Here is a 14,885-nt window from a genome sequence, read left to right as displayed (position 1 = left end):
GTGCCAGCTGCCGACGTCAGTATCATCCGCTCAGTCTTCAGAGGCTGCAGTACCTGATTGATTTGGGTAGAGTTGACCCTACACAACCGATTGACTTAACACAGCTTACTAATGCCAGAGGTGTAACAGTGCAACCTCTCAAACGGGATTATGGTGTCCAGCTGGTGGAGGAGGTAGGCATACATTACAGATATATTGTTTCAGGCAGCGTAAAGCCTTGGGTTTTCAGTTTTTTCCACACTAGACTGTCCACTTGTCCTGCTTTGGAAGCATCCTTGCTTTTTTTAAATTACTTTTCTGTAGAATTCATGATATCAAATCCACTAGAGGGCAGCATATGCAAGCAAAATATTAGGGAGATCTTTTAAGACCAGACAAAAGTAGCAGTTACAGAAAACATAACGATAGGTCAAAAATTATTTTGGGGCAGAAGTTCAGAACATAAAAAAATAAATGTATGAACTTTTTTAATTGAACCCATGTGACTGAGAACAATTTGGGACAGTAAACAGACAAATCATAGGGTTTTTTTTCAGGATAAAATGTTTCTTATAACTTTGCAGAGAAGAATGTATGTATGCCTTAAAATACTCCTGTTAATGTTAATCTAATATGTATTGAAACTTACAGGGTGCTGATATCTTTGCAGCAAAAATAAATATTGAAGTGCAGAGGGCATCTGAATTAGCAATTGCAGCTATAGAAAAAAATGGAGGTGTTGTTACAACATCATTCTACGATCCAAGGAGTTTGGGTAAGAATTTCTGTTGACTTCTGACTTATTAATATGAAGATTAAGGGTCCAAATTTCAAATGTAGTTTTATTGGAAAATTGTCTACTTCATCCATTCTAAAAGCTTAAGCAAAAGATACATTATATAAATGTTGACCTGCAGCGTCTCCTCCATTTTCTTTTTTCTTAAAACGTTCATCTGTTTAGCCCTACTGGTGTTAATGGTTATTTACCTGTCAGCCAGTTTAAGAAATGTCAGTTGCTGCGTAAACAAAGGAACTAATAAAGGATTGATTCTTTGAATTTTTGTCTTTTCCACACATTTAATAACCCTTGGGAAACTCAGGGGAAGATTGATTTAAATTACGCTTGGTTGTTGGTATTTTTAATTTAAAATTGCTTTCCATTTAAAATGAGGAAATAACTAAGTTAGAGAAGGTCAGAATCATTCCAATAAAAATGGCTATTGTTTTAGAACACTTTCACTGAAGAATGTGGCTTTGCTTTGCTCGAGGCTGCATCCTGCCTGGTATTCATTCATGCCATTTTTATTGACAATAATGGAGCTTTCATGTGTGAATGAGGCTGAGGACAAGAAGAGTAAGCTTCTTTTGTACAAAATATGTTGTCCTAGACTAATATAAGCAATTCTTTTTTTTCCTAATCCAGGAAATGATCAAATATTTAGTTTAAAAACATCTGAAATGTATTTTGTTAACTGTAGATGAAAATGAGGTGAGGACAGTTTCCCAAATGTCCAGACAGACTCATAGAATGGCTCAGAAGGGACCTTGAAGATTCTCTAGTTCTATCTCCCTGTCCCCCACTGTGGGCAGAGTTGCCACCTGCTCGATCAGGCTTTGAATAGGGTCAGTGAATGCACAGCTTCTCTGGGCAATCTGTTACAGTGCCTTTGAGTAAAGAATTTGTTCCTTATGTCCAATCTAATAAACTTCCTATTGACTTTTTGTTTAAAATACTTAAGGAAACACTGAAGTTGCCACTCGTTGACTGTGTAAATAGTGATTTTTAACATCTTAGCCAGTGCTTTAAGCCAGAAGATGCCATCTTCCTCAGTGTTATCTTTCCAATGAAGGCATTATAAATGTATTGCAAATGATAACTCATCTAGACTGTTCTGATATTTGTGATGACACACGTCTTTGTTTGGATAGGAAAATGGCATTTCATTCTGAATAAGAATATTCCTAAGATTTGGTTTTTGCTTGGTATGTTTTTATTAAGTTAGCTTAAAATGTTATTTAGCACAAAATACTAAGTGAGTGTAATTTACTGTCCCTAAATAATGATTATAAAAGATCGTATCTGATCTCTTTTCTTTGCAGAGATTTTAATTAAGCCAGTCCCATTTTTCCTGCGTGGCCGGCCTATTCCAAAGCGAATGCTTCCCCCTGAAGACCTGGTGCGTTACTACACAGATGCCAATAATCGTGGGTACCTGGCAGATCCATCTAAGGTTGCAGAAGCCAGACTTGAACTTGCCAAGAAGTATGGTTATACCCTACCAGACATAACTAAGGATGAGCTCTTCAAAATGTTAAGTATGCGCAAAGACCCTAGGCAGATATTTTTTGGTCTTGCTCCAGGATGGATCGTAAACATGGCAGACAAGAAAATTCTGAAGCCAACTGATGAGAGGCTGCTAAAATACTATAGCTCGTGATTTCAGGACTGGAGACAACTGCAGGTGTACAGGAAACATCTGGATATGAAATAATGGATACGAAGTGGTGTTTGTTTTTTTTTAAGACTCCTGTTACACCAGACAAAACAGAAGTTTTTGTTTATGTAATCTACTGGCGTAGCTTTTGCTCTTTTTCATAACACCGTGTATGAAAAGTCTTAACATTTGGAAGCAGTGTGGAGTCTGAAATAAAGCATGTATTTGGGCATTTTCTCTTGCTATTATTTGCCTATTATATTTTTTGCAGAAAAAATAGTTTGGCACTGTATGTTTCAGTGGATGTTTCTGAAGAGTAGCTTGACTTAATAATTAGTTTATACTTGGATTTCCCTTCAATCCAAAAATCTGAAATATTTTAAATTGTTATACAGCATTCCAATTAATGTTATAGAAAATGTTACCTTGAACACTTCCAACACACAAACCATCAGTTTTTCTTGGATGGCGAAAATAAAATAACACTGGAAACCGTCAAAGTACAGAAGAATTTGTTAACCTCTTCAAGTTCATAGCAATGTTCTGGATTTTGCCACTGCCAGAAAATCACAATTTGCTTCTTTCTTTTTTTTTTTTTTTTTGTCTTGTAGTCATTGCTTCAGATGGAATTTACAAAAGCCACAGTGTGTAGTTTGAAAGAACTTCATCTGAATTCCAAAAACAAAAGATAACTGTCTTAACAACTGCTTTTATTCAAATGGAACTTAAAAGTTGTCCAGGTGCAGATATAATGTTGTTGCTGAACATGCACAGAATTCAGTGACAATGAATATTAATAGTGCATCCAGTGACGTTAGATTATGAAGGATGAATGAAGAACATATGTGATGGACAAAACATACAGTAAGGATTCAGTTTTCAACTTGGTCATACTGTGTGGTAGGAGACTAATTCAGGTGTTGTAAAAAAAAAAACCTGCAAATTATTTTTGTAGAACACAGTATGTAACAAGAACAGCTTGATACAAAGTGGGTAAATATTTCCAACAACTGCTTGTTTTATCAATAATACTGAAGTATTACAATCCTAAGTTTTATCTGGATGCTTAGGATTGGGCATTTTGGGATGACAAACCACGCAGTAAATCGAAAGGAGAACCTTAATCTGTGAGTGATTGATCTGACTCTTCACAACTTAGTGAGATGTTTCATAATTACTTGAACTTTTAATGGAAGCTGAGTTTGGCATTAAAGTAGGGATAATTTGGATATCAAGATGCAGGAAGCAGTCCGGAAGACCAGAACATAAGAATAACGCTTGCTTTCCAATTTTTTATGTGCCTTTGGAAATGCTGCTTATAGTTTCCTGTAGCAGACAAACCACCCCATCACCTAGGGAAAGCCTTCCAAGTGCCAGAATCTGCTTCTAATTTGTAACACCTGCAGTTTCATTTGTGTGCTTCAGTAAGAAAAGCATTTGCTTTTTCTTTCAGAGAATAAAAGAAGTAGCAATTTTTTTTTTTCTTGCTGGTGTTTGTCAACTCAGATTTCTGCTTTGCTCAGCAAGTGGTGTTGGCAATCTGTATGAACATCTGTAATTACAAGACAAAGTGAAATGTTCTCATGCAGAATAACTAGCATAGAATGCAAAGATTAGCAATGGAAAGTAATTTTTTTTTCTTTGACAATTTACAGTTCAGTTTCTATTGTCTGTTAATGTGTGTGAGATGCTATTAATAATGGGCGTTCTCCTGATTTATAGCTGAAGTATAGGTGAAGCATAGCAAAACAACACCAATATAAAACTGGATTGTGAATAGCAGGAATTTGCTCTCACTGGTGTTAACACCAGTTTTTATAAGGTGCACAACACTTTTCTGGCACCTCAAAAGTAACACTGCTTGCCAAAACAAGTATAGCGAGTGTTAACTTGAACGTGAAGTAAATAACTTTCTCACTTTAGATGTATCCTGTTCTGCATCCTGATGATTGTAGGTTTGGAAACTTAAATGACAAGCAATACTTATTTTTACTTTTTTTTTCCTTGCTGTTGTTACAATGCTGCCACCTCCATTTGGGAAGGAGTTGGAGGGGGAAGAGTATTTATTGCCTTCCCTTATTTGTGCCATAATGTTTCTGTTTTTATGAATCAATTCACAATTGTATTATGTGGAGGTGGTGGTACTCAACAGGAAAGCTACTTAACTGGAAGCAAAGAAGGAAGTTAGTCATATTAGTGAAGACCAGAAGACAAAAGTGTTTATGTATCATTGTGTATTTTTGGGAGGAGGAGAGGGGGGAAGGCAACTTTGTTTCTGCTCCTGCTCTTTGTATTAAAATGAACAAATTGCTTTCAGAGATTTTTTTCCTAAGTCAACTTCTTTGATACCCGCACGCGTGTGCACGCACTGCTTGCTATAGGTGTCCAAGTGGTTTTCAGGTGAAAGGGTAACTTGGATAAAATGATAACAGTGAAAGAAAGAATGAAAACAGGAAACAGATGTCTGGTGACGTCGAGTGATTGGATAGCACTTATTCAAGTGAACGACATCTTAGTCACAAGGCAGCTGTATCCTGGCTCTGATACTATAATGCTACAAATACCTTGGAGCCAAAACAGCCACGTTCCACAAAATCCGGTCATTCTACTTTATAAAGGTGATCTTTTATCATCTTATAATTGGAGAGGGCAAAGGGGGCTGTATATTTAAAAAATGCAGTGCTCATCTTTTTTTTTCCTGCTTATAGTACTTAGCATTTTATAACACTTGTTCTGATTTTATTTACTAGTGAAAAAAAGTGACAAAGCTATAGAGGATATCCTGTTCATTTTATCTCATCAGGAGCACAAGTCTCCTGGCAACTGAATACAGAATTATCTAAAGCACATGTAAGTTATTGACAAGGTTTCCAATAAATCTGTTATATAAACAGCCTCTCAGTGGGCTGTCATTTATCAGGCCCTTCAATGCAGGACTGCAAGCCAGCATTGGCATCTAAGGGCAACCTCTACGTAGGAGTCTGTACCATGTTTTCATGTTTGTAAGATAAAAGATTGGTTTCGATATCCTGTTTTGATAGTGTTTTGTTTTTCATATGCAATAATTAATTACACTGCAAGAAGCACCGAATCTTCTGTAACTGAAAAGTGTTACCAGTTAGTGGAGAAAAAGCACGTTAGTGCCATAAAATACCAAAAGTGGTGTTCATTTTTTGTCAACATCAGGCTTGAATGGTTCCTTGATAAAACGGGTCACATATGTGAGACTGGAATGAAAAAGGCCTTTGAACAACTATCTAGCTCCATAATTATTAAGTCTTGGTCTATTGTACCTGCAAGTAGGCTTGAAGTGAAGCTAGTTAAAATGAACGTCTATTCCTTTTTACTTATATGTATAACAAGACAGTTCTTAGAAGAGCTACTGACTTGTCATTCATTATGCTGCCTATTAAATTATTAGCATTTAACAGTTAGAAATTGACCAAACCATTCACTGATTTCTGGAGATACAAAGACATAAATTATTGGCCCTGGCCTGAATCTTCTCTGGCAGAGTGCCAACATTGTTTTGACATATGAGCATAATTGATGTCAGTGCTCCAGGAAGTCATATAATAGTGATCAATTATGAAGATAGCTTCCCATTGCTATTTTATTGGGTTTTATTTCACTACTTAATTAAAAGGCTACTTCAAAGCTAATTTTGTGCTGCTGAGCACTCAAAAGTTCTGTAAGATTTGCCTACACTAATTTGAAATAGTTGCACAATTTGTTATTTTAAGTATGAAATATTAATATTATTCTTATATATCTCTAGAACAAGTGAGATTGAATGTCTGCCCAAAACGGACAATTTTGTATAGTGGGTGCAGATTTCTCTCTTAAAATTTCCTGATTGGAGATCAGATGGGATTAGTTTTACTGAACTCATGGTCTGTACTTCAGTTTATTGTGTTGTCATTCAATATGTGAAAAGATGTACTTGGAAGTCTTGGTGTGGCAGAATCTTTGCCCATCAGAGGAAAATTGTGAACGTTGAGCTCCTTTATCTTAACCCATGCGGCCATCATTGTCTTCCTTAGCAGAAAAGTGTGGCATTGTCTAACAAGCTGTCTGTTCCTTGGTGGAAGTGAGCTCTCCTCAGATCTGTCTCCTCTGTTCCATCTGTGTCTTTCCGCGGTCTCTTCTCACTTCTCCTGTTGTAGTTGTGGGAACTGCAGGGCTCAATCATTCTCACAGTGTCATCCTGTCTGGCCCACTCTGAGTTTGAAAATCTGGTTGTTTAATGTGCCTCTGGAGCAGGAAAAGTGTTGATCATTCCTGCATCTGTTTATATGAGGGGGTTTTTCGTGGCTTGAGTTTCCTGGACTGGTGTTGCTTTTGTTGTTAAAAATGTCAACAGCAGAGTTGTTTACTTGTTAACCTCATAGATTCCAAGACACATGCTGACCACTGTGGAGAGCTCTTTGAGCAATGGATTCAGAGCTCATTCAGAGTCAATGAGAACTGCTGGAAGGTTTTCTGTGCACTGAGTTCAGAATTATACACCCTAGATCCAAGTCTCAAGAGACATTCCTGCATATCGTGCCCAGATCAGTCTGTGCTTGGACTACTGAAGAACCAGCCTCCAGGAGGATTCATGATAGTCTGCTGATGGGATCACCCTGACTGATTTCTTACCTATAATCATAGGCAAGTTTGCATTAGCGTATCAAACACTAGCATATAATTTCCCTTTGAAGTTAATATCATTTCTTTTTTAATTTTCAAATCAGTGGAAGAACAGTCTACATTGCTCACAAGCAGACAACACAAACTAACTTTGTAGTCTGCAGAAATCCAATTGTCAGTCAGTAGAGCCCGGATGCTCACTGCATTTAGCCTGGAGTAGGCACCTGAACAGCTGAAGTGCTTCCAGGCTCCACTATCTCTATCAGTAGTTTTAACATATAGCACATTTGTGCTATAAAATACTGGAGCTGAATCTCAATCTCTGTGTCTTCAGTGACTTGCAAGCATGAGCTGGGATGGTATTAAGGATCTACATGTCACCCTGCTCAACATTAGGAACTTCTGAAGCTTGATGCACCAAGTCCTTGAAAATTAGTATGCTGGTGCAGTAAAAAACAAGCCAGAGGTCATAATGTCACAAGAGATGAAGCTCTGGCAATTAGATGATGAGCATTACCTTGCAGCTATTGGAGAGAGCAGCTTTTCTGAGGTACAGAGATCAGTGGCACCCCCTCCTAGCAGCCTCTGTGACTCTTTCCAGATGGATGGCTCCCATTTCCCAGCTCTGCTCTGATACTGTCATTCAGAACCTGCTTATCATCTTGACCCTCTTGGTGCAATCAGCTGCTGTTGTTTGTGCTAACTCTGAAGTATGTGTTTCCTCTGTTTGCAAAACATGGAAACACGCAACTCAGAAAAATGGGAGAAGAGGTCTGAAGTGTGTGCTTCAGCATGCAACCATCAGAGCAGGTGACAGATATTTACACATAGGTGTTGTCTCACAGGTCTCTGAGATATGTAGTCAGTGTGTCTCTTAGGTTCACCCTGTGACCGCAGGGATGAGTTCTGATGGTCTGATGTATAGAAGACCTATTTTGGGACTGCTCCTTTACAGATTTTGACTTGCCATACCTCTTACTGTCAACTATTCCTGAGTACTTAACACCCCGCTGACAAATTTGTTTTTCAGTGTGCAATCTTTTTTTTTCCCTAAGTAAATAATACTTATCACCACAGCAAGCAGTCTGGGTATGGGCCATGCACTAGACTTGAAACTGCTCCAGCCAAAATATTATTCTACTGTTTTTATGTTAGCCTTGGCTTACATGACACAGCTGCTGCCCTGACTTCTAGGACTTGAGGAATGTTTGGGCTTATTGAGTCTTTGCTGTTGTTTTTTTTTTGCTTGTTTGTTTTCCTTTTTGTTGCTGTGAAGCTCCAGCCAAGAGTTTGCTATCAAGAAATGAATTACTGTAACAAGGATGTGAACATGTAGCACATTTCTGCCCATGTCAGTTCTTCTGAACTCATTTGTATGCATCTGAAGGAACCAAAGCACAGGGATGTGTTGTCTATTAACTGTGAAAAACATAATCTGTCCATTAAGAGAGCCCAAGAAGAAAATGTAGGGAAGAGAGCTGTCAAGACATTTTTGCTGCCCCTTGTGAAAGTGCATGTTTTCCCACTTCAGACTGTCGCTCTCAACAAAGCTGGATGGCTTGGCTTGCAGCATATTAAGAAGCCATGCGCAGAATCTGGAATACTACCAGAAACTATGGGCACTGACAGGCAGCCCTGGCACTGCAGTTGGCCCCAGTGAAATAAAATATAATTTTCAGAGACTTGAGAACATGAAAAACAAAGTGTGAAATTCTCCATTTGAGGGGATTCCAAAAGCAGAAAACTTCTGAGTGTAGTGCAAATGCTGTTCAAACTCTGCCACATACTTAATTGCTCTGTGTTTTTTGCTGACTGTACTGTTGTGGACCATAAATGTTCAAGAAATCATTTAAAGAACACGTTTTAGGTTTTCTTTGTTGTTCTTAGTGCTTTCAGCCCCGCAGGAATCTTGTTTCCAAGCATTGTTCCTGCATCCAACAGGGCTAGAAACAAATCTAAGAAGCGGGTGCCAGCATTTTCATGCGGTGGCATTGTTCCAGGAATTTGTTCTTTAGGATAAATTGTAAATATTGTAAGGCTTGCAGAACAGTTACTGATTCATATCTTATACCAGTGCTGGGTTTTATTCATTGTTTGACAGTGTAACTCCTCTGCAGTACTTACAGCAACCTTCAGTCATGTCTTCCCAGCATGAAAGTAACATTCAACAATCACCTATAATATTCAACAAAACACTGCATTACGTGGTGCATAACCATCCCATGCAGATAGCACCCTTTCCCCAAATTCTAAGCCTGCTCTGATGGTTTGTAATACTGAGAGCTGTGCCTACTTACCGGGCTAAGCAGGTCTACCGTCCTTCTGGTACAGACAATGCTGACACCTAGTGACCAGATGCGTTTATTCCTAAGGGAATTCACCCAGCCCTGATTTGGTCACTCATCAGTTCGCCTCTCAGTCTGGAAAATTTAAACTCCAAAGTGAATTGTTCTTCTAAAAGTCGAATTAAGGTGGCTTGAAATCTTGTTCAAATATTAGATGGAGCCATGCAGATTTTGCACGCAGTCTCACTGGAGCTGCATCTTACAGCTGCTATAAGCAAACTGAGTTGACTGATAGCACAGTGCTCCTGTGTTCTTTTCCCCAGTGAAATCATGCTTTTTGGTTTCTCTTTGCTCCTCTTCTTTTGATGGATCCAAAATCAAGCACAATGGGATGTTCTCTGAGCTGCAAAATTTTCTGTCAATTGAGCAAGGACATCTCACCATGACACTGCCACCTGGAAAGCACTGCCTGTTTTGTTGTCACTTTGGGATCCATGCCCTCACATCAAAGACAAAGAGTAAAATCTAGGTAAAAGACACTTCCTGAATGCTTGCTACCAAATTCCAAGAGCATAACATATTTATGTATTTCTATGTGTGACCTTAGTTAAAAGAAGTAGCCACGTGAAGTTAAGGAAAGAATCACCCAGTTGTGAACAAAATTATCATTTTCCTAGCGAGAAAAATGACTGCCTCCAAAAGTAGACTGCAGATATTCTCAGTAGTTCCCCAACTTAATAGATTTCATGTTGAACCATAAACTGTAGCCCTGAAGTAACAGGAGTTGGAGGAATCCTCATGGCTGGAGAAATGTTTACCTTTTAATATCTTTTAAAAATTTCTTCAAATGTTGGAAATAATCATTTTGGTTGATTCAACATTACCCATTGCTCTTAGCACTGTATTTGGCTATACAGAGTTAGACCTCAATGCTTTTCTGTAGCTGAAAGGAAACTTTGATTCTTCCTGAATGAAATAACTAGGAACTTGCACAAGCCCTGTGTTGCTGAAAGCAAAAAGCAGGCTTCTTTTCCTTCACATAATATCCTATCTCTGACTCAGAACGTTATAGGCAGCTCAGGTTCTGTACCTGTAGTGTGTTTCTAATTAGCTCATGAAAAAAAAAAGAAAAAAAAAAAAGAAGGTTCTGCATTTTAAAATCCACATCCTCTGATAGGATGTGTTAACAAATTCCCCAAGCAAAAATCTTTGCCAAAGGCAGCAGAGTCCAGTCCCCGAGGAATACTTACCTCCAAACTGTCCAAATGGGACCTATGGTTGTTCAGAGAGAGAAACAGTGAACAGGAACAGTGTTGTAGATGTTTGTTAGTGTAGGTTTGATGTTTGTCTTCTTCTTGTCAGGGCACTGCTGGTGCAATTTGTCAAATGTCTCTGGGCTGTCACCCAGCAATGTGTGCCTGAATGAAAGCCTGATTTTTGTTTTCACTGCTGTATACAGCTGCCCTTGGTTTTTCTTCAAAAGGAGCTCACAAAGAAAGAGGGCTAAAAGATAATTCATTTGCATCATTAATTTGGTGAACTATTTTTAAAATAATTGAAAATAAGCTCTAAACTTATAATAGTATCTTTCACACTGAAGAGCTAATGATCTATTCTGAGCCATGATTCATAGAACAGGTAAAATGTAACTTCAATCAGTTATAAGTAATTCTCAGTTTTGAAATCTAAATAGTGGTGATACTGAGAGCCTTGAATGAAATCTTTGTATTTAGGAGAAATGCAGCATTTGGTGAATCCTCTAACTTGTCTTCTTTTTTTCTTTTTTTTTTTTTTCTTGTTCCCCTCCACCCCCCTACTTTTTGGAGGTAATGGGAGTTCCATTAATCAGCCATACTAAGCCAATTGTTTTCATTATTTCATATTGCTAGAGCAGGATTCCTGCCTTTGTTCAAAGCAGCGTTGAAAAGTAAAGTTTTCCACTATCAAAGAAAAGGAAAGGACCACCTATGGTCTCTTCTCTGTGGGTAGGTACAGGTCACTGAACCCTCGCAGTACTACCCACAGAGCAGGGGACCTAATGAAAAGTCAGATCCATTCCTAAAATACCACCTAGCACAGAGCTCCAGCAGTGGGGATGCAGGTGCATATGCAGAAGTGAATGGAGAACCCATGACCTCAGTACATGGTACCACATCATCCTCTCTACTGTTATGATCTGAAAGGGGAGAAGCTAAACAAACCTGCTGCTTGCAGGGTTGCAAGCCAAAGGAACGGCCTTCCCCTGGGGTGAAGGCAGCAGCAGACAGGTCTTGTGTATGTTTGGCATGGAAGTGCTCATCCTACTGATCCGCCTGAAAGTCTGTGAGTTCAGTAGTGGAGAGATTGTTCTCTTTCTGGAGGAAAGCTGTATGACTAGAACTAGGGCAGATTCTGAGAAGGGGTACCTTTCAAAGAGAGTTAGCTCTCTCTTTTACTGTTTTCCAGTTACTTACTGAAGAAAGTTGTTCTGTGGGCCCATGCACTGTTTGCCCACCTCTGTCTGAAGCCTGCAACGCCTGCAAGTGGAGGACATTTTCCTCATGCATTTCCCTGAGGCCACTTGCATATTTCTCCTCCAACAAAGCTCACCTGCAGGGCCCTGACTGTCAGCTGTCACACCCCTGTGGGAAAGAATTAATTTTATTTCTTCAAATAACATCAAATCTCACCTGAACCATCACAGGCCTCACAGGCCTACCTCCGCCTGCTAACATGGTGAACTCATGGCATACCAAAGAGTTTCATCTTTCAGACTCAAATGTCTTTGTAGGAACCTTATGTGCAGTAGTGCTGGAATCAACAAGTAAGGCACGTACTGCTGGGGCTTTTCTTCTGTTATGCTTGTATCCAAAATTGTTAGTGATACTTCTGTCGAAGGAGCTGGGCCATTTATATGTATACTTCCTGTTCTGCTTCCCAAAATCTACTTCCCAAACTTTCCTAGCGGTTCACTTGGATTTACCCATATTTCAATTGCAGTGTAACTGGATTCATCGTACACTTGCAAATACGAAGTACAAAGGCATATCCAAATTTCTATCACATCTAAAATTAAGGTTAAATGAAAGTCAAACCTAAATATTCCTGCTTGATCTTAGTTCTTCCTAAGTCTCAGGATGTCTCCCCATTGAATGTTCACTTGAATTGCACAGAGCTGTGTTCTAAAAACACCAACTGATGAAACTTAAGGCATAAGATTTTTATACTGTTAAGACTGTAGCGTGTTTTTTTCTTTTATTCATAGAAAACCATCAGGAAGGACAGAATTCAACACTGAAACTTGTTAAGGAAGAGATCTTTGTGTTATATCTCTTCCATTAGTATTCTTTATTAGAAGAAGGCAACATGATTATTTCTGCTTATCGTATTTGTTGACTGCTTATTGGTGTTTTTGACTCCTTTTTGAAACAGAAGTTTTTGAAAATTCATAATTCCACTTTTCTATAAAGGCTTAACAGTTGGACTTGATTGTCATGGCTCCCTTCCAACTCAGGATATACAGTATACAAGCTATAAAGTACAGCATTATTTAAAAATAATGTATCTTTTTTGCTTACCAAGGAATGACTGAGTATCTTTTCATATATTTGAGCAACTTGTTAAAATTACTAACATCAACAGAAAACACTAAAAGACAGTAATGTCAAAGGGAGAATATAAAGGTCTCATGTAAGTGAAAAATATTTGCTGTGACATGGAAAGAAAATTAGAAGCTTTTTGGTATTGCTAGAAGGTGTCTATTTTCTTCACCCATTTCCATCTCTTCTGTGCCATCCTTACTAAGAAGCTAAAGCCTCTGGCCATGTGAGAGAGATGTCTGTGGCTCCTGCAGGACAGAAATCTTCTGACTCATGACACAGTTCTGTTCTGATAACCCCTCTATACTAGTTTGTTTGGAGAAATTAGATTACATATCTTTGTCACGTTTTATTTTTTTTCTTCTTTTCTTCCGTCCATATCCAATCGGAAAACAAACATACAACGTCTCTTATTTACTACAAAAATATCACCCTTTTTTTAAGCTTTGTCTGGTGATCAAAGTCCATCAGCAAGCTACTCTGTGTTTGTGGATTTATTTTAGCAAAAGCACAGTGCACGAACACAATTACAAAATGTAACTTGGAGAGTGTAAATATCACTCGTTTAATTTTCATAGAATCATAGAATTGCCTGGGTAGAAAAGGACCATAATGATCATCTAGTTTCAACCCCTTCAACTTTACAGACTTTTCAAGTAAAACTATGACCTAGATGCCTGATAGTCTCCAGTATTTCTGGAAAACTGTCAGAGATGCATTGGTCACAGCATTCGGGATGCACAGGCAAAGCAAGAGACACTGGAGCCTGCAGAGCCCTTTGTTCAACAGGCAGCGGCATTCTTAGCTGCAGATCCACTCACAGTGCGTGAAAGAAAACATGCTTTGATAGTGTACACTGACACCAGCTGACATTTCTAAGGCTTCTTATCAGAACCTCTTACAGGCAGAAGCTGAAGCCCTTAATCAGTTTTAGGGAGTGCTGCAGTAAAGTTTTTCTTTGTTTTAGCCTGACATCCTAAGGAAAGGAGTGTTTTGCAACAGAACATGCTTGCCTGCTGGCTCATCCTTTTTGCTTGCTCTCCATTTCTTTTAAACCTTTTGAACAGGTTCTGTGTGCCAGAGGAATGGAGGTTCTTATCTGCAGAGAGGGACCTGGGTGGACAGCAGGTTGGTCACAAGTCAGCCTTGTGGCCAATGATTTCCTGGGGTGCATTAAAAAGATCATGGAGATTTGGTCAAGGGAGATGATCCTGCTCTTCTGCTCTGCCTTGGTGAGGCCACATCAGGATTACTGTGTCCAGTTCTGGGCTCCTTAGTTCAAGAAAGACAGGGATCTCCAAGAAGGAGGGACACAGAGATGATTAAGGGCCTAGAGCATCTGCTGCATGAGAAAAGCTGAGGGGTTATCTTATGAATGCTTGTAAATACCTAAAGAGTGAGAGTCAACTGGATGAGACCAGGCTTTTTTCTGTTGTGTGTAGTGACAGGACAAGGAACAGCAGGCACAAAGTGGAACACAGAAAATTCTATATGATCATGAGGAAGAGCTTATTTATTTTGAGGGTAACAGAGCAGTGGAACAGGCTGCCCAGAGAGGCTGTAGAGTCTCCTTCTATGGAGATATTCAAAACTCACTTGGACACTTTCCCATGCAACGTGCTGTAAGGAACCTGCTTTAGCAGGAGGTTAAATAAGATGATCTGCAGAAGACCCTTCCAACCCCTCCAATTCTGTGATACTCTAGATGTCAAAGACAGAATGTTCCCCCAGGCCCCATGAAGCCAAGCAGCCAGACAGGAGAAGAAGCTGGCATGCCTGGGAGAGAGGCTGGGATGGGAACTCCTCTTGCAGACGTCATCAGGTGCAATCCCTGGGCTGGGATGCCAACCTCCTGATGGAGCTCTGTAAAGGACACACACAAACAGCCTAGCTGGAGAGGGAAGCAATGAAATCAAATCCAGAAATCATTCCATCAGAAGTTAATGAGAAACATCTTTGTTTTTCCCTTCATATCT

General features: G+C 39.1%; 1 protein-coding gene across 1 annotated transcript; it reads left to right on the top strand.

Moving 5' to 3' along the window:
* Positions 1-2: 2 nt before the first annotated feature.
* On the top strand, positions 3-2,646 carry MRPL15 (mitochondrial ribosomal protein L15; the record flags this gene model as incomplete). Its single annotated transcript, XM_042835648.1, has 3 exons — positions 3-173; positions 631-754; positions 2,080-2,646. Coding segments are annotated over 3 exons (633 nt in total), but the record flags the coding sequence as incomplete, so codon positions are not given.
* Positions 2,647-14,885: the final 12,239 nt, after the last annotated feature.

Source organism: Centrocercus urophasianus, unplaced genomic scaffold (genome assembly GCF_019232065.1).
Source record: "Centrocercus urophasianus isolate 14NV4802_14NV808 unplaced genomic scaffold, USGS_Curo_1.0 seq_11, whole genome shotgun sequence".
NCBI lineage: Eukaryota > Metazoa > Chordata > Aves > Galliformes > Phasianidae > Centrocercus > Centrocercus urophasianus.
The sequence above is the reverse complement of the archived record's forward strand: the minus strand, read 5'-3'. Positions and strand labels throughout refer to the sequence as shown.